Source organism: Cucurbita moschata, unplaced genomic scaffold (assembly GCF_002738365.1).
Source record: "Cucurbita moschata cultivar Rifu unplaced genomic scaffold, Cmos_1.0 Cmo_Scf00016, whole genome shotgun sequence".
Lineage (NCBI taxonomy): Eukaryota > Viridiplantae > Streptophyta > Magnoliopsida > Cucurbitales > Cucurbitaceae > Cucurbita > Cucurbita moschata.
Window position 1 is genome coordinate 2908789 of NW_019268532.1, and position 20863 is coordinate 2929651.

Genomic DNA, 20863 nt, shown 5'->3' on the forward strand with positions numbered 1-20863 from the left:
GCATTAACACACATCCTAGTCCATTCTTCAAAGGCGTCACTATAGATTACGTACTCTTCTGAGATCTCGGGTACCGTGAGTACCGGGACGGTTACCAATCTCTCTTTTATGTTTTGGAAGCTTGCCTCACAAGCATCATTTCATATAAATGGTACCCCTTTTCTCGTTAGCTGTGTCAAAGGCGAGGCTATTCTAGCGAAGTGCTACACGAACCTTCGATAGTATCTCACTAGTCTCAAGAAACTCTGTACTGATTTTGTCGAAGTTGGGCGTTCCTATTTCATGACCGCTTTGACCTTAGTAGGATCTACGGATACTTCGTCCTTGCCGCCACGTAACCTAGGGAAGAGACTTATCGTAACCAAAATTCACACTTTGAGAACTTGGTATACAACTTGTTCTCTCTTAGGGTGGTTAGGACTTTTTAGAGGTGTTCCTGGAGTTCCAAGTCTATTTTCGAGTACACTCAGATGTCATCCATGAGCACGATCACAAAAGTATCTAGACAGTTCTTGAACACTCGGTTCATTAACTCTGTTAACACAACTGGAGCATTGGTGAGGCTAAATGACATACCACGAACTTATAGCGATCATACCTTTCCTAAATGTTGTCTTTGGTGCGTCTTTTTCTTTACTCTTTATTCTGATATCCTGACCGCAGATCTATCTCAGAAAATATCGTTGCTTCTCTTAGTTGATCGAATTAAGTCTTCTATTCTGGGCAGAGGGTATTTGTTCTTTATGGTTCTCTTATTTAACTCTCTGTAATCGATGCACAAACGCATCAATCCATCTTTCTTCTGAACAAACAACACTGGTGCAACCCAGGGGAATATGCTAGGTCGAATGAACCCTTTATCCTGTAGGTCTTGTAATTGTGCCTTGAGTTCTTTCAACTCTGCTAGCGCCATGTGGTAGGGTGCTTTAGAAATAGGCCCAGTTCCCGGCTCGAGTTCGATGATGATGTCGACCGCTCGGGAAGGGGGTATTCCAAGTAGGTCATCTGGGTACACATCTGAAAACTCGTTTACGATTGACACGTTTTCTAGGGTCTTTTCTTTTCCTCTTACATCTACGGCACATGCTAATATAGTCCAACCGCCTTGTTGGACTAATCTCTTTGCTTTCATCATCGAGACTACCTTTGGGGGTAGCCCCGGTATTTGTGCCTTTAAATTTAAAGCTAGGTCCCACCGATGGTGAGAATATCACTTTTTTTTTGTTTTTTTTTTTTTTTTTGCGACATTCTATAATATCATGGGTTGCAGCTAGTCAATCCATGCCTAGTACTACGTCGAAGTCGGTCATCTTTATACTATTAGGACTACGCTTAGAGTTTGGTCGGCTACTATTGCTTGGTCATTCTTTTCTCTATCCTTAGTTACTACGTCTACCCTCTCAGGGCTGCTTGCCGACCATACATACAATAAGGGTTTTAATTCAAACCCTGTCTCTGATCCCTCTCGAGGTGGGCTCTCTTCAGCCTCACCTCGTCCTCTATTTCTAATAGGAGGTAGTCCCCTTCCTCGTCTTACTCTTTCGCATGGTCTAGGCAGCATGGTTCTAGGAACCAAGATATCATCTCTTAAATCTAAGGCTCATTACCTATGAAATTATGCTATGCATTACATCTACTAAGTTCAAATCATATTGCAAACAAAATCACTCATCATGCAACACATCACATCATGCTCTTAAATAAATACGTGAAATATCAAAACAATTTCAGTAACATTAACATAAAAATGCATGCGAGTTTGAAAACGTTTCCCTTTTCTTATCTTGTGCAAGGCGTACCTGACGGTGACGGGGCATCGACGTTGGGACCATGGAACGTGCCAAGCCTACATTGTAGGCTAGTCTACAGAATCTAAAACCTAGAGCTCTGATACCAACTGTAACGACCCTAAATTTCCACATACTCAGAGTCGCTACTAACGTCTCATGCTCATCTATAATGCGGAAATATAACTCCTACATGAACATAATTGATAACGAAAATTTCAGAAAAAAACGTTTAAAACAACTTCTTCTCTGAAAAACACAGCCATGGTCTTACGTGTTTAAATATGAAATACTGAAATTTAGAGAAAACAAAAACAAATACAAAATAATTTAAAACAATGGAATGCAAAATAACCTATTCTAACTTAAGACTAGAAATTTAAATATGAGTCTACCCTATGCACGTGCCACAGTCTCTACTCGCGATGCCGCCGTCCTCCGTACAAGTGCACCTTGCCTTTACCTGAAAAATGAAGTGGCACACGGCCTGAGTATTTCAAAGAATACTCAGTAAGTGGCCCCGCTATAGGGGCCATGCAAATGCAAACACATGCAACCATGATTTAGGGACCTATCTCTAATCATCTTAGGGGTGGCCTCCAGTCTCGGAAAATTGGATGTGTAGTACTTCCCTACACACGACTCACACGTGCGAGTGTGAATCCCCAGGGCGCTCGCACACCCCCTGGACCCTCTGGTCAAGCTAATCTGTAGCGACGTCCGGAGGTCAGCGGAACCCCATAGTGTCATGCGCCTCATGAACACCCTCATCTGTGTGCTTTCGCACCTGTGCGCATTCGCGCTCATCATAAGGTGCGCGTCCGCACTCATCATCTCTAGGGGAAGTAGCCCTATGCTTATGAACATACAAAATGCATGAGGTCCCTCTAAATCCATCGTAATGTCTCTTCTGACACAACCCTCTAGTCTCATCTCTTTGTTACTCTAGGTAACGCATACTCGTAGATATTTATATTAATATCATTTTCATGCTCTTAGGGTTGTGTCCTACGTCGATCTAACGACATGATGCAATATGGCACTCATCATCATCTAGCATGCTCAATATGGAAAGCATCATCATATTAAGGTAAAAATCATGCAATCATCATGCTCATCATAATGCCACAACGTGCGTCAAACATATCAAGCGTCACTCAACAAAATATGTATATACCGCACATATCATCAAGCATCATAATCCACACATCATCATAACTCATACAATTATTTAGCCTATCCTATAGTAAGGCCACTTACTTGGTTGGCCTTGGCCGAAGTACTCCCTAAATCGCTAAACGTAAGCTCCCGTTCCGTGAGAGCCGCTCCCTACGTCCTCGGGGTTTGTTTCCTATCACACCGTCCACCACTTTCCGTTAGTATTTCACAATTAATTTACCTATAATTTAATAAATGTGAAATACGGCTCTGAAACGGCCTCGGATACCTTAATCGGGGCCGAAAACAGATTCGGGAGGGTCGGAACAGTGGAAACCGGGCTGAAAACAGGTGAGCCGAGCCGAACAGCCGGAGGAGCCGCCGGAGCGTCACCGGAGGGAGCCCGAGCCGTTTGCGCCGAGCCGAGCCAAGGACTGCCGCGCCGCTGTGTGACACGTGGCAGCAGCAGAGAAAGCCACGTCGGGCGGTAGTGTCTGGTCGAAGCGCGGGTCGCAGTCCGGTTCGGGTCGCGGGCTGTGGAAGGCTACTGGGCCAAGGCTAAACGTTGGGCCTCGGCTTACTGGGCTGGGCCGCAAGTGTTTGGTTTGCAGGCCGGCTCAATTGGACCGTGGGTCTAGTCTGGGTTGGTTCAACTGAACCGTAGCTTCTGGGCCGGTTTGAGGTTTGGGCCGCTGTAGTTGGGCTGGGTCGAAGGCAGAGGCCAAGGGGGGAAACGGGCTGGCTCTCCCGGGTTCTGGGTTCAGGTTGACCCGGATCCGTGGATCTCGTCTTCCTTACCCGACTTTGGCCGATTTTCCGGCGAGTTTTCTCTCTCCTTCCCGCGGCGTTTTCGTTGCCGATTTCGGTCCTCTTCCTTCTCTTTTCCTCTTTGTTCGTCGTCCTTCTTTCCTTTTTTGGGAGTTTTGCGGCCTAAAAGCTCCTAAAAGCCATAGATCTAAGAATCGATTAAGAAACCTAACTTTTCGACCTCGGTTACCGACGACGACGCTTACGAAATAACACCAAATGCCCCTGAGTTGTTGTGCTATCGTTAGAGATCTCTCTTACGGTAGTAACAGGTTGTTTGGTGTCGGTTTAAGGGTGATTTGAGGGCTCGTCGGAGAAACTGAACACTCGCCGACGTTTGTCCGAAATCTCTTTCTCTCGCTCGAAATTTTTCTCTCTTTTCTCCCTTTGCAGGCGTTCTGAAGATGCTGGGCTAAGGGTGGGCGCGCTGTGGCCATCGTTTCGCGTGGGTTCCGCGAAACACGGCGGTCGCCGGAAAACTCGCGGGTTTTCCGGCGACTGGGTTTTTTTTGTTTTTTTTTCGTTTTCTCGTTTTCATTTATCATATATATATATATATATATATATATATATATATATATATATATATATATATAATATTTTCTTTTTTCTTTCTTTCTTTCCCGGGTCGTTACAGAATCAATACGGTTGCTTTGAAAAAAGATGTTGCTCGTGGATAGACATAAATATAAAAATGCTTTATGTGTAATATTTGCTTTAATAATTTATTCATGGATTCATTTGTTGGTATAGGTAGTAACCTTAAGTTTCTTGAAGTCTTTTTTAGTCATGCTATTTTCAGAATCACTCTCATTTGTATGCACATCATGTACTGCTCCTTTACTCGGATATCACAAGCCCACAAAGTTTCGCTTTCATTCGTCTCCAAACCACATCTTATAGGGAGAGGTATGGGTCTAATACAATTTGTAACGACATATACCTAGGATTCGGGTAAGGATTCAACACTTAATGACCTCGTCATTCCCCTGCGTCGCCTGCAACATTGTCACATACCTACTCCTCATTTCTTAAGATTGAAGACTATCCCCACAAACCAACATGAGTCTTTATAGCATGATTTGTCCTTACTCATACGTATCTTAGGAAAATTCACTAGGCCCAACCTAGAATTGTTCTAAGTAAAACACGCTTAACCATATAGAGCTCCTATGATTGATCCACTAAAAAGAAAGGTGAACATTGTTGGCATAAGTAGTGTAAATTCTTTTTAATCTTTTCTTAGTTATCCTAGTTTTATGATCATTCTCATTCAGACGTGGTCTCGGTCCATTCATGTACCCCACCTACTTTTGCCTTAATTTCTCCTCGAACCACACTTACTAGGAGAGGGACCACTCTAATACCATTTGTAACGACCCATGCCGAAGATTCAGATCGGGATTCAGAATTTGAATTGAGTACCTAATGACCCTTGTAGTCCCCCATGACATGGTCATGTTACCTACTCATCCCTTCGTAAGAGAGAAGACTATCCCCATGAACCAACACGAGTCCTTCCAGTATCTTTTGTCCTCACTCACATGCATCCAATGAAAATTTCTAGAAGGTCACCCAATATAGAATTCCTCCAAGTAAAGCACGTTTAACAATGAAGTTCCTCTGACTGAGTCATCGAAGAGGAACTTACACCTTGTATGTATAGGTAGTAGCTTTTATTTTTTCTTTAAGCCTTTCTTAGTCATTCTATCCTCACAATTGCTCTCATTGAGATGTGTTCTTGGTTCACTCATGTACTCCTCATTTACTTGAGTGTCATAGTTTATATTATTTATGACTATATAGTGTCTTTGCACGTTATCAATGTACTATGTTGGGACCATTAAAGGGTCATCAACAAACATCTAGTAGTGAGTTGTTTATGATCATGACTAGCTTACATATATATTCTAGTTGGTTTAGGCATCAGAGTTGTTCCCCTCATATTTATGATATTATCAAAGAGGAATTTGTTTTTGTTTAAAAAAAAAAAAAAGAAAAAATGAAAGGTTTTACGTCTATTTAGAGGAAATTTTCCATAAACCATGTTGCGGGGAATTTTCTAAATGTGCCATATAACCTTTCTCCCCATGTTTAGAATGTTTTATGTTTTTTTTTTCTAGAATGTTTTATGTTTTTTTTTTCTAGAATGTTTTATTTTATGTTGTTAAGAAGTTATGTGATTTGCTTTAATTTATTTTATGCTTTCACAGATTTTAAGTAGGATTTTATATTCAAAAAGTTATATTCTTCTTTTAACTATGAAAAATATTTTTGGTCCATAATGATACATATTCTATTAAAAAAAATCTTCAAATACTTCATTCGAGAAAATACTTTGTATCTTTATTTCCGCAATTAAATTTCATAATTTACAAATGAAATATTAAAATCATCTTTAGAGTAGATTTTGATTCTCATTCTATAACATAAGATTGAAGATTTTTTGTGTTTGAAGTTTAACAATAAATATTAATCTAGATTCTAAAAACCCTTTTAAAAAACTATAATAAAAAATAATAATTAGAGTAATGATCTATTCACCTCCAAAAGGAATAAGATTTTGATATGAAATCAAAAGTTCTTCCTCTACTACTTGTATAGTAATTAGTTGGCATTCGTTGAACTAGGTAGCGGTCTACTACGTTGTAACAACTTGACTTTTTAAACTTATTATAAACGATTAGTACTGTGGGTATGTAAAAAACGGAGTTTACTCATGAAAAATAAAGAATAGACACTGAATGTCCTGATCACGATCCAAGCAGATTCAAGTTTCCTATGAAAAATAATAATATACGTATGGAGTATAACCATACTTAATAAGTAGTCCTACATACAAGACCTTTGAAGCATGAACATTCATTCCTACTTATCTTAGAATATGAAGGCCTTATTTTAGTTGGTCTAAATATACGATTAGCACTATTAACCTATCAATTTTGTTATATGCTATTACTTCGCTTATTGAAGCTATCTTTTTTATTGATTGTAATGTACAAACCAAACGCTAAACCTGCTCAAAGTCTCATTATCACTTTTCAAATATTAAATAGATGGTTTAAGAGAGGTGGCACACAAGTTTGAGAAGCTTTCTCTCCCATTCATAGAGAATGAGATTTTTGTATAATCTAAATACTTTAGAGATTAAATTGGAAAATTTATTTTAACAATTTATTTTGAGTGATAGGATCATATTAATTATGATAATATTCTTGTGCTTCCTCCAATATCATTCACAAAGACTAGTTAAAAATAAAAAAATAAAAAAAATAAAAAATAAATAAATAAATAATTTATTTCCAATATCATTGACAAATAGAAATCACAACATTGAATCCACGAAAAAGTAGCTTACAAGCTCATTTCTTCTTGATGATTTTACAGGCATAATCTATGAGTTTTTCAAGTTCAGCTTCACTAATAAGACCATCATTATTAGCATCAGCAAAAGTCATAGCGTACTGAGCCTTGTAGAATGGATTAATTGAGCCTAGAAAGCTAAATGCTTTCGTTACCTCTCTTGTGTTCAGGAAACCATCTTTGTCGCTGTCATAATATTTGAAAATCTTCTTTATCTGCTCTCTACTAAGTGGCACATTAGATACCTTTTCACTAAGAACTTTTGTCGAGGATTTTGTAGCTGTGCCTTGTACTTGTATTTTTGGGTTTGTATGAGCATTTGAACTAAGCTGGTGTGCACCCTTGTCGTTTGTTTTTGGAATCTTAGATAAAAACCTTTGATGGTTGAGTTGAGTTGATCCTCGAACATCACGGAGAAAGACTTGTAGCTCTTCTTTAGTGAGAACACCATCACCGTTTCTGTCATACTTCTTCATCAATTCATTTGCTTCATTCTCGGCCCAAGCTTGGAGTATGGAGACAGACATTGTTGAACTAAGGCTTCGTTGGGTGGGAAGAAATTTTTGAGGATGAAAGAAATCTTAAGATGGTTCAAGTATTTTATAGCGACTAAAAAATGAACTTTTGACTTTATAACTTTATTCTTTTTTGAGGTGAATGGAATAAAATCTTAGAATCAATACCGTTGCTTTGGAAAAAAATATTGCCCGTGGATATATATATATATATATATATATATAGTCTCCCCTTGCTATACGAATTCAAATTTGTTCGGTTACTTGTTGAAAACATGTTTTTTTTAATGTTTGATAGAATTTTATAAAAAGTCAATGTTTAAAGTATCTAAAAATCCATTTATAACAAGTTTTAACCTGAATTCATTGAATGGACACTTTATTAAAGTGAAAGTGAATTTAGAACGTGAAATATCTCGTAAAAAAGAAGTTTAAATTTAAAGAATAACTAGAATGCGATGATCTTACGGTATTACATGTTTAAAATATGAAATTTAATTGAAAGTATTTGTTATAAACTAAAGTACAAAATGTTCGTAGTATTTGAAGATTTCCATGCACGTGATAAAAATTTGAATATAAGTCTTATGAATCAAATATATTTAAGAATCTTGTAGCTATATTTTATCACTTTTTAAGACTTCTGTTTAGGGTCATCGTTACATGTACGTTGATAAAAGTTTGAGAAACCTAAGATTTAAATCTGGAATAAAATAAATATTTGTAAAATGAAAATTCTCACAATTAATAATTTTTCAACTTAATTTTTTTTTAACGGTGAGATCGAGAGGGGAATGAAACATTCTATACACAGGTATGTAAAGATCTCCCTAGGAGACGCATTTTAAAACTGTGAGGCGGACGACGATATGTAATGGGCCAAAACGAACAATACCTTCGTTTACCAGCTAGTTGGTATAGTAATTAGTTGACATCCACTCAATTTAGCTAGGTTACGGTCTACTAAGTTGTAACAACTTGACTCTTCAGACGTAATGACAAACGTTTACTACCATTGATATATAAAAAATAGAGTTTACTCATTAAAAATAGATAACTTCTTGAATCTATAACAAAATTCTTGTCTATAATCATCTCGAATGTCTTGATTAGGATCCATGTAGATTCAAGTTTCATATTAAAAAAATATACGTACGGGGAGTATAAAAATATTTAAAATATTTAATAAGTAGTTTTGCTTGCAAGACCACTGTATCATAAACGTCTATTCATACTTATCTTAGAATACAAAGGTCTGAATTAAATAGGTTTAGTGACACAATTAACATATGTATTCTCTCGTTGTTATTGCTAGTCGTGGAATAGTTTTGCATACTTGAATCTCATTTAGTCTTTTCGGTCCCATGTTGTTTCTAAATAAGAGTTATTTCTTAATTATATGCGTCTTTCGATTTTTTACAAGAATTTGCATGGACTTTCTCGAACACAGGTTGCGTTCTCAGTCGAAAATTTTATTTTAATATTTTTATTTATTATGTGTCAATATATCGACTATGATCATATTAATAAAGATAATATTTTTGTGCTTGCTCCGATATCATTCACAAAAAGAAAATAATAAAAAGTAAGATAAATTCTTTATTTCCAAATACATATTCTTGATTTACAACTACTTTCTCTTTATTTTATTGTTATCAACAATCGACTTCAGGTACAATATGAAAGTCATGAGAAAGAAGTTTATAAGCTCATTTCTTCTTGATGATTTTACTGGCATAATCTATGAGTTTGTCAAGCTCATCTTCACTGATAAGACCATCATTATTAGCATCAGCATAATCCAAAGCGTATTGAGCCCTGTAGTATGGATTAATTGAACCCAGAAAACTAAAAGCTTTTGTTACCTCTCTTTTGTTGAGATAACCATCTTTATCATCGTCGTAATATTTGAAAATCTTCTTTATTTGCTCTCTACTAAGTGGCTCATCAGATGCCTTTTCACTAAAAACTTTTGTCGAGGATTTTGTAGCTTTGTCTTGTACTTGTATCTTTGAGTTTGTATAAGCATTTGAGCTTAACATGTGTGCAGCATTGTCGTTTGTCTTTGGGATCTTAGATAAAATTTCTCGATTGTTGAGTTGAGTTGATCCTCGAACATCACGGAGAAAGAATAGTAACTCTTCTTTATTGAGCACTCCATCACCGTCTTAGTCATACTTCTTCATCAATTCATTTGCTTCATTCTTAGCCCAAGCTTGGAGATTGGAGACGGACATTGTGAAGCTAAGACTTTGTCAGTTTAGAGGAGATGTTTGAAGATGGAAGAAATCTTAAGATGGTGAACGTATTTATAGCCATTCAAGAAAGAACTTTTTAACTTTATAACCATATTCCTTTTCAGGTGAATGGAACATAATCTTGATAATTATTATTATTTTTGTTTTAAAAAAAAACTTAGAATCAGTACGGTCGCTTTGAAAAAAGAGGTTGCTCGTAGATAGACATAAATATAAAAATGCTTTATGTGTAATATTTGCTTTCAAAATTTATTCATGGATTCATTTGTTGATATAGGTAATAACTTTAAGTTCTTGAAGTCTTTTTTAGTCGTCCTATCCTCAGAATCACTCTCGTTCGTATGTAGTCTCAGTTCATCATGTACTGCTCCTTTACTCAGATATCAAAAGCCCACAAAGTTTTGCTTTCATTCGTCTCCAAACCACATCTTACAGGGAGAGGTATCGCTCTAATACAATTAACGACATATACTTAGGATTCGGATTAGGATTCAATACTTAATGACCTCGTCATTCCCCTGCGTCCCCTGCAACATTGTCACATACCTACTCCTCATTTCTTAAGATTGAAGACTATCCCCACAAACCAACATGAGTTTTTATAGCATGATTTATCCTTACTCATATGTATCTTAGGAAAATTTACTAGGCCCAACCTAGAATTGTTCTAAGTAAAACACGCTTAACTATGTAGAGTTCCTATGATTGATCCTCTAAAAAGAAAGGTGAACATTGTTGGCATAAGTAGTGTTAATTCTTTTTATTCTTTTCCTAGCTATCCTAGTTTTATGATCATTCTTATTCAGATGTGGTCTCGGTTCATTCATGTACCCCACCAACTTTCGCCTTGATTTCTCCTCGAACCACACTTACTAGGAGACAGACCACTCTGATACCATTTGTAACAACTCATGCCCAAGATTCATATCAGGATTCGGAATTCGAATTGAGTACCTAATGACCCTTGTACCCCCCATGACATGGTCATGTTACCTACTCATCCCTTCGTAAGAGAGAAGACTATCCCCATGAACCAACATGAGTCCTTCCAGTGTCTTTTGTCCTCACTCACATGCATCCAATGAAAATTTCTAGAAGGTCACCCAATATAGAATTCCTTAAAGTGAAGCATGTTTAACAATGAAGTTCCTCTCACTGAGTCATCGAAAAGGAACTTACACCTTGTAGGTATAGGTAGTAGCTTTTATTTTTTGTTTAAGTTTTTCTTAGTCATTCTATCCTCACAATTGCTCTAATTGAGATGTGTTCTTGGTTCACTCATGTACCCCTCATTTACTTGGGTGTCATAGTTTATGTTATTTATGATAATATAGTGTCTCTCTATGTTATCAATGTACTATGTTGGGACCATTAAAGGGCCATCAACAAACATCTAGTAGTGAGTTGTTTATCATGACTAGCTTACACCTATATTGTAGTTGGTTTAGGCATCAGAGTATTTATGATATTATCGAAGTTCAATTTGTTTTGGTTTAAAATAAAAAAGAAAAAGATGAAAGGTTTTAGGTCCATTTAAAGGAAATTTTGCATAAACCATATTACAGGGATGTATTAGATTCCTCAACATTTTCTAAACGTGTCATATAGCCTTTGTCGGCATGTTTAGAATGTTTTATGTCCATATTTATGTTTTTTTTTTCTAGAATGTTTTAGAAGTCACCTGATATGCTTTCACATTATTTTCACATTATTTTAAATAGGTTTTGATCTTGTATAATATTTATATTCCAATTTATCATACATATTCTATTAAAAAAATCTTCAAATGTTTCTGGTATACTTTTAGCATAGAGCAAATACATTGTATCTTTAATTGGGCAATTAAATTTCATAATTTAAAAATGAAATATTAAAATTATCTTCAAAGTATATTTTGATTCTAATTTTATGATGTAAGGTTGAAGTTTTTTTTTTTTTTTTTTTTTTGTCTGAAGGTAAAAAAACAAATATTAAGCAGATTCTAAGAACCCTTTTAAAAAACTATAATAAAAAATAATAATTCAAAAGTTCTTCCTCTACCAACTACTTGTATAGTAATTAGTTGAACTAGATTACAGTTTACTAGGCTGTAACAACTTGACTTTTTAGACTTATTATAACCATTACTATTATGAGCATGTAAAAAACAGAATTTACTCATGAAAAATTGAGAATAGACACGGAATGTCCTGATCACCATCCAAGCAAATTCAAGTTCATATAAAAAATAATAATGCAATGTATGAAAAGTATAAAAATACTTAATAAGTAGTCCTACTTACAAGACCATGGAGGCATAAACGTTCATTCATACTTATCTTAGAATACAAAGGCCTTATTTTAATTGATCTAAGTATATAATAAGCACTATTAACGTATCTATTTTGTTGTGCTATAACTCATGGCTTACTCAAGGTCATCTTTTTGATTGATTGTTAAAACCAAATGCTTTTAGATTTTATAGTACTTTTTACGATTGCTAACAAAATTTGTGTAAATTATTGTGTTTAAGTTGGACAAATGAATGCTGAATTACGTCACCTTAAATGAGTAACTCACAAAAGAAATTATTTCTAATGTGAAAATTGATAATACCTTGGATGTTACAATATTCTCGCCTTAAAATCACCTTGTTTTAGTCTCTTACAAGAATTTGCATGGACTTTTTGGAGTGCAGGTTCTCATTCAAATGTAAGGGCTTGTAATCATATAACATAGTTGACGTATATTTTTACAATATTGAGACGTAAAGCACATCATGGGTAGAGAAAGAGATAGTGGCATAACCAATCAATAAGTTATAGTGTCGATTCTCTCCAAAATTTTAAATGATATGATGAAAATTGTATTTTCAATTGACGTTGGAGATTGAACTATTGATCAGTTCAGAGTGATTATCATTTTTTACATATTAAATAGTTAGTTTAAGAGAGGTGGCATACAAATTTAAGAAGTTTTCTATGCGGTTCATAATGAATGAGATTTTTATATAATCTAAATACTTTAGGGATTAAATTGAAAAATTTATTTTCACATTTTATTTTGAGTCAACAATAATATTCTTGTGCTTTCTCCAATATCATTCACAAAGGACAACTAAACATTAAATTCTTTATTTCCAATATCATTCCCAAAGAGAAATCACAACATGGAATTCATGAGAAAGTAGCTTAAGCTCATTTCTTCTTGAATTTCATCACCGGAGAAGAAGGTTGAAGAACCATAATCCTTTAGACTTGATTCCTAAGTGACTCTTGTATGATTTATAGGCATAATCTAGGAGTTTATCAAGTTCATCTTCACTGATAAAACCATCATTATTAGTAGCAGCATAATCCAAAGTGTATTGAGCTCTGTAGTATGGATTAATTGAGCCTAGAAAACTAAAAGATTTTGTTACCTCTTTTTTGTTGAGAAAACCATATTTGTGGCTGTCCTAATATTTGAAAATCTTCTTTATTGGCTCTCTACTAAGTGCTCATCAAATGCCTTTTCACTAAGAACTTTTGTTGAGGATTTTGTTTCTTTGCCTTGTACTTCTATCTTTGAGTTTGTATGAGCATTAGAGCTTAACATGTGCACAACATTGTCGTTTGTCTTTGGGATCTTAGATAAATTTTCTCGATTGTTGAGTTGAGTTGACCCTCGAACATCACGGAGAAAGAACTGTAGCTCTTCTTTACTGAGCATGCCATCACCGTTTTGTCATACTTCTTCATCAATTCATTTGCTTCATTCTCAGCCCAAGTCTGGAGATTGGAGACAGACATTGTTAAGCTAAGACTTTGTTAGTTTAGATGAAATGTTTGAAGATGGAAGAAATCTTAAAATGGTTCACGTATCTATAGCAACTCAAAAAAGAACTTTTTAACTTCAAAACCTTATTCCTTTTGTACGTGAATGGAACATAATCTTGATAATTCTTTATTACATAAAAAAAATTTAGAATCAATATCGTAGCTTTGAAAAAAGATGTTGCTTGTGGATAGACATAAATATAAAAATGCTTTATGTGTAATATTTGCTTTAATAATTTATTTATGGATTCATTTGTTGGTTAGATAGAAAGTCTATTTTAGTCATCCTATCCTCACAATCACTCTCATTCGTATGTAGTGTCAGTTTATCATGTACTGTTCCTTTACTCGGATATCACAAGCCCACATAGTTTCGCTTTCATTCGTCTCTAAACCACATCTTACAGGGAGAGATATCGCTCTAATACAATTTGTAGCGACATATACCTAGGATTCGGATAAGGATTCAACACTTAATGACCTCGTCATTCCCATGCATCCCCTACAACATTGTCACATACCTACTCCTCATTTCTTAAGATTGAAGACTATCTCCACAAAACAACATGAGTCTGTATAGCATGATTTGCCCTTACTCATATGTATCTTAGGAAAATTTACTAGGCCCAACCTAGAATTGTTCTAAGTAAAATACGCTGAATCATATAGAGTTCCTATGATTGATCCACTAAAAAGAAAGGTGAATATTGTTGGCATAAGTAGTGTAAATTCTTTTTAATCTTTTTTTAGTTATCCTAGTTTTATGATCATTCTCATTCAGATGTGATCTCGGTTCATTCATGTACCCCACCAACTTTCGCCTTGATTTCTCTTTGAACCACACTTACTAGGAGATGGACCACTCTGATACCATTTGTAACGACCCATGCCAAGATTCAAATTAGGATTCAGAATTCGAATTCAGTACCTGATGACCCTTGTAACCCCCCATGACATGGTCATGTTACCTACTCATTCCTTCGTAAGAGAGAAGACTATCCCCATGAACCAACACGAGTCCTTTCAATGTCTTTTGTCTTCACTCATATGTATCCAACGAAAATTTCTAGAAGGCCACCCAATATAGAATTCCTCCAAGTAAAGCACGTTTAACAATGAAGTTCCTCTGACTAAGTGATTGAAAAGGAACTTGCACCTTGTAGGTATAGGTGTAGCTTTTATTTTTTCTTTAAGTTTTTCTTAGTCATTCTATCCTCACAATTGCTCTCATTGAGACGTGTTCTTGGTTCACTCATGTACCCCTTATTTACTTGAGTGTCATAGTTTATGTTATTTATGACTATTTAGTGTCTTTACAATGTACTATGTTGGGACCATTAAAGCGCCATCAACAAACATCTAGTATTGAGTAGTTTATCCTGACTAGCTTATATATATATATCCTAGTTGGTTTAGGCATTAGAGAGTTGTTCCCCTTTTATTTATATATATATATATATATATATATATTATCAAAGAGGAATTTGTTTTTGTTTATAAAAAAAAAAAAAATGAAATATTTGACGTCTATTGAGAAGAAATTTTGCATAAACCATATTGTGGGGAATTTTCTAAATGTGCCATGTAACCTTTCTCCCCATGTTTAGAATGTTTTATGTTTTTTTTTTTCTTTCCATAGAATGTGTTGTTTAGAAGTTATGTGATTTGCTTTAATTTATTTTATGCTTTCACAATATTTTAAGTAGGATTTTATGTTCAAAAAGTTATATTCTTCTTTTAACTATGAAAAATATTTTTGGCCCAATGTTTATATTCAAATTTATCAATACATATTCTTTTAAAAAATCTTCAAATACTTCATTCTATATAAGTATAGAGCAAATACTTTGTATCTTCATTTAGGCCATTAAATTTCATAATTTATAAATAAAATATTAAAATCATCTTTAAAATAGATTTTTATTCTGATTCTATGATTAAGATTAAAGATTTTTTTGTGTCTGAAGTTGAAAAATAAATATTAAGCTAGATTCTAAAAACCCTTTTAAAAAACTATAATAATCGGATTAATGTTCTATTCAACTCCCAAAGGAATAAGATTATGAAATGAAAAGTTCTTCCTCTACCAACTACTTGTATAGTAATTAGTTGACATTCGTTGAACTAGGTCGCAGTCTACTAGGTTGTAACAACTTTGATTTTTTAAACTTATTATAAACGATTAGTACTATGGGTATGTAAAAAACAGAGTTTACTCATGAAAAATAGAGAACAGATATCGAATGTCCTAATTACGATCCAAGCCGATTCAAGTTTCATATGAAAAATAATAATATACATATGGAGAGTATAAAAATACTTAATAACTAGTCCTACTTACAAGACCACTGAGGCATAAACATCCATTCATACTTATCTTAGAATATGAAGGCTTTATTTTAATTGGTCTAAGTATACAATTAACACTATTAACGTATCTGTTTTGTTATGTGCTATTACTCCTCGATTACTCAAGCTATCTTTTTGATTGATTATAATGTACCAACCAAATGGTGGGACCTGCTAAGAGTGATTATCATTTAAATATTAAATAGATGGTTTAAGAGAGGTGGCTAAGCTTTCTATGCCATTTATAGTGAATGAGATTTTTATATAATCTAAATACTTTAGAGATTAAATTGGAAAATTTATTTTAACATTTTATTTTGAGTCCATATTTCGATATGATCCTATTAATTATGATAATATTCTTGTACTTGCTCTAATACCGGTCAACAAAAAATAATAGTAATAATAATAATAATCAATAAATAAATTATTTATTTCCAATATCATTCCCAAATAGAAATCACAACTCACAACATAGAATCCACAAGGAAGTAGCTTATAAGTTCATTTCTTCTTGATAATTTTATAGGCATAATCTATGAGTTTTTCAAGCTCAGCTTCACTAATAAGACCATCATTATTAGCATCAGCAAAAGTCATAGCGTACTGCGCCTTGTAGAATGGATTAATTGAGCCTAGAAAGCTAAATGCTTTCGTTACCTCTCTTATGTTGAGAAAACCATCTTTGTCGCTGTCATAATATTTGAAAATCTTCTTTATCTGCTCTCTACTAAGTGGCACGTTAGATACCTTTTCACTAAGAACTTTTGTCGAGGATTTTGTAGCTTTGCTTTGTACTTGTATTTTTGGGTTTGTACGAGGATTTGAGTTAAGCTTGTGTGCACCCTTGTCGTTTGTTCTTGGAATCTTAGATAAAAACCCTTGATTGTTGAGTTGAGTTGATCCTCGAACATCACGAAGAAAGACTTGTAGCTCTTCTTTAGTGAGAACACCATCACCGTTTTTGTCATACTTCTTGATCAATTCATTTGCTTTATTCTCGGCCCAAGCTTGGAGTATGGAGACAGACATTGTTGAACTAAGGCTTCGTTAGTTGGGAGGAAATTTTTGAGGATGGAAGAAATCTTAAGATCGTTCAAGTATTTTATAGCGACTAAAAAAGGAACTTTTCGACTTTATAACTTTATTCTATTTTGAGGTGAATGGAATAAAAACTTAGAATCAATACGGTTGCTTTAGAAAAAGATATATATACATATATATATATAATTTCCCTTTGCTATTGGCATTCAGATTTGTTTGGATTACTTGTTGAAAACATGTTTTGTTTTTATTTTTTTTTAATGTTGGATAGAATTTTGTTGAGTCAAACAAAAATATCCTTCTTCAACACTTATCTACCTTTAAGGAAACTCATATTTTGTATATGAAAATTTAATAAGTACAACGTGAAAAAAAAAATCAAATATTTTATAAAAAGTCAATGTTTAATGTATCTAAATATCCCTTTATAACAAGTTTTTTTAAAGTGAATTTAGAAGGTGGAATATCGAATAAAAAAAATTTAAATTTAAAGAATAACTAGAATGAGATGATTTTAGAGTATTGGAAACTAAATATATTGGGCATATTTATTTAATATTACATGTTTAAAATATGAAATATAATTCAAAGTATCGTAGTATTTGAAGATTTCCATGCACGTTGATAAAAGTTCGAATATAAGTCTTATGTATCAAATATATTTAAGAATCTTGTAGTTATATTGTATCGACATTTTAAGACTTTTATTTAGGGTCATCCTTGCATGCATGTAGATAAATATTTGAGAAACCTACGATTTAAATCTAAAATAAAATAAATATTTGTAAAATGAAAAATTTCACCGTTAATAACTTTCTAGATTGGAATCTCATTTAAAATATTGTCAAAATATGAAATAAAACATTTAGTAAAACATTATAGACATCAAAGAATATAAATGTGGATATAAGACGTACTATACATGATGCAAACACGTACAAGATGATTTATACAGATTTTTTTAGTGGGACATAAAACTTTTCATCTTAATTTTTTTTAACTGTAAGATTCCACATCAATCAGAGAGGGGAACGAAAACCTCCCTCTAGTAGACGCGTTTTAAAATCGTGAAGTTGACGACGATACGTAATGGGCCAAATCGAACAATATCTTCCTCTACCAACTACTTGGTATAGTAATTAGTTGCATCCACTCAATTGAGCTAGATGATGATATACTAGATTGTAACAACTTGACATTTCAAACGTAATTATAAAGGATTACTACCATTGGTATGTAAAAAATCGAGTTTACTCATTAAAAATAGATAACTTTTTGAATTTTTAATAGGATTCTTGTCTATAATTATCTCCATAGTCTTACTAGATATTAAATATCTTGATCACCCTTCTGTAGTTCAAGTTTCATATTAAAAAAAATATACGTACGAGGAGTATAAAAATATTTAATAAGTAGTCCTATTTACAAGACCCCTGAATCATAAACGTCTATTCATATTTATTTTAGAATACAAAGGTCTGAACTTAATTAGTCTAATTATACAGTTAACATAAGTAATCTCTCATGTGTTATTACTCGTGGCTTACTCAATGATATCCCATGTTGTTGTTTACAAGACTCCTGAATCATAAATGTCTATTCATACTTATTTTAGAATACAAAGGTCTGAACTTAATTAGTCTGATTATACAGTTAACATGTGTAATCTCTAATGTGTTATTACTCATGGCTTACTCAAAGCTATCCCATGTTGTTTCTAAATAAGAGTTATTTCTTAATTACATGGTGTCTTTCGATTAATTACAAGAATTTGCATGGACTTTTCAGAACCGAGGTTTCGTTCTCATTCGAAAAATTTATTTTAACATTTTGATTTATTTTGTGTCAATATTTCGACTATGATCGTATTAATAAAGATAGCATTGTTGTGCTTGATAATCATTCACAAAGATACATTAACAAAAAATTAATATTAATAATAAAGTAAGATAAATTCTTTATTTCCAAATACATATTCTTGATTTACAACTACTTTCTTTTTATTTTATTGTTATCAACTATTGACGTCAGGTACAATATGAAATTCACGAGAAAGTAATTTATAAGCTCATTTTTTCTTGATGATTTTACTAGCATAATCTATGAGTTTGTCAAGCTCATCTTCACTGATAAGACCATCATTATTAGCATCAGCATAATCCAAAGCGTATTGAGCCCTGTAATATGGATTAACTGAACCAAGAAAACTAAAAGCTTTTGTTACTTCTCTTTTATTGAGAAAACTATCTTTGTCGCTGTCGTAATATTTGAAAATCTTCTTTATTTGCTCTCTACTAAGTGACTCATCAGATGCCTTTTCACTAAAAACTTTTGTCGAGGATTTTGTAGCTTTATCTTGTACTTGTATCTTTGAGTTTGTATGAGCATTTGAGCTTAACATGTGTGCAGCATTGTCGTTTGTCTTTGGGATCTTAGATAAAATTTCTCGATTGTTGAGTTGAGTTGATCCTCGAACATCACGGAAAAAGAATTGTAACTCTTGTTTATTGAGCATGCCATCACCGTCTTTGTCATACTTCTTCATCAATTCATTTGCTTCATTCTCGGCCCAAGCTTGGAGATTGGAGACAAACATTGTGAAGCTAAGACTTTGTCAGTTTAGAGGAAATGTTTGAAGATGAAAGAAATCTTAAGATGGTTCACATATTTATAGCTATTCAAGAAAGAACTTTTTAACTTTATAACCTTATTCCTTTTCAGGGGAACGTAATCTTGATAATTATTATTATTATTTTTTTTTTTAAAAATAAAACTTAGAATCAATACACTAAAAATGCTTTATGTGTAATATTTGCTTTAATAATTTATTTATGGATTCATTTGTTGGTATAAGTAGTAACTTTAAATTCCTTGAAGTCTTTTTTTAGTCATGCTATCCTCAGAATCACTCTTATTCGCATGTAGTCTCAGTTTATCATGTACTGCTCCTTTACTCGGATATCACAAGCCCACAAAGTTTCGCTTTCATTCGCCTCCAAACCACATCTTACAGGGAGAGGTATCGTTCTAATACAATTTGTAACGACATATACTGTAACGACCCTAAATTTCCACATACTCAGAGTCGCTACTAACGTTTGATGCTCATCTATAATGAGGAAATAACTCTTATATGAACATAATTGATAACGTAAATTTAAAAAAAAACGTTTAAAACAACTTCTTCTCTAGAAAACACAGCCATGGTCTTACGTGTTTAAATATGAAATACTGAACATTTAGAGAAAACAAAAACAAATACAAAATAATTTAAAACAATGAAATGCAAAACAACCTATTCTAACTTAAGACTAGAAATTTAAATATGAATCTACCCTATGCACGTGCCACAGTCTCTACTCGCGATGCCGCCGTCCTCCATACAAGTGCGCCTTGCCTTTACCTGAAAAATGATGTGGCACACGGCCTGAGTACTTCAAAGAATACTCAGTAAGTGGCCCCACTATAGGGGCCATGCAAATGCAAACACATGCAATATGATTTAGGGACCTATCTCTAATCATCTTAGGGGTGGCCTCCAGTCTCGGAAAAATTGGATGTGTAGTACTTCCCTACACACGACTCACACGTGCGAGTGTGAGTCCCCAGGGCGCTCGCACACCCCCTGGACCCTCTGGTCAAGCTAATCTGTAGCGACGTCCGGAGGTCAGCGGAACCCCATAGTGTCATGCGCCTCATGAACACCCTCATCTGTGTGCTTTCGCACCTGTGCGCTTTCGCGCTCATCATAAGGTGCGCGTCCGCACTCATCATCTCTAGGGGAA

General features: G+C 34.1%; 3 protein-coding genes and 2 pseudogenes across 3 annotated transcripts; all 5 read right to left on the reverse strand.

Moving 5' to 3' along the window:
- Positions 1-7111: 7111 nt before the first annotated feature.
- Positions 7112-7667, reverse strand: LOC111454532 (probable calcium-binding protein CML11). The gene has a single exon (XM_023096030.1). The coding sequence runs from the start codon at positions 7640-7642 to the stop codon at positions 7115-7117; it is 528 nt and encodes a 175-aa protein (XP_022951798.1). The 5' UTR covers positions 7643-7667; the 3' UTR covers positions 7112-7114.
- A 1672-nt stretch (positions 7668-9339) lies between these two features.
- Positions 9340-9867, reverse strand: LOC111453966 (annotated as a pseudogene).
- Positions 9868-13004: 3137 nt separating this feature from the next.
- LOC111454482 overlaps positions 13005-20863 on the reverse strand; it is a 22327-nt pseudogene continuing 14468 nt past the window's right edge.
- LOC111454483 (probable calcium-binding protein CML11) lies at positions 16539-17103 on the reverse strand. Its single transcript, XM_023095974.1, has one exon. The coding sequence runs from the start codon at positions 17064-17066 to the stop codon at positions 16539-16541; it is 528 nt and encodes a 175-aa protein (XP_022951742.1). The 5' UTR covers positions 17067-17103.
- On the reverse strand, positions 19147-19674 carry LOC111454484. Its single transcript, XM_023095975.1, has one exon. The coding sequence runs from the start codon at positions 19672-19674 to the stop codon at positions 19147-19149; it is 528 nt and encodes a 175-aa protein (XP_022951743.1).

What these genes read in the sequence shown, in the direction of transcription:
- LOC111454532 (XM_023096030.1), bottom strand. Translation starts at nt 7,642, where the DNA reads ATGTCTGTCTCCATACTCCAAGCTTGGGCCGAGAATGAAGCAAATGAA.
- LOC111454483 (XM_023095974.1), bottom strand. Translation starts at nt 17,066, where the DNA reads ATGTCTGTCTCCATACTCCAAGCTTGGGCCGAGAATAAAGCAAATGAA.
- LOC111454484 (XM_023095975.1), bottom strand. Translation starts at nt 19,674, where the DNA reads ATGTTTGTCTCCAATCTCCAAGCTTGGGCCGAGAATGAAGCAAATGAA.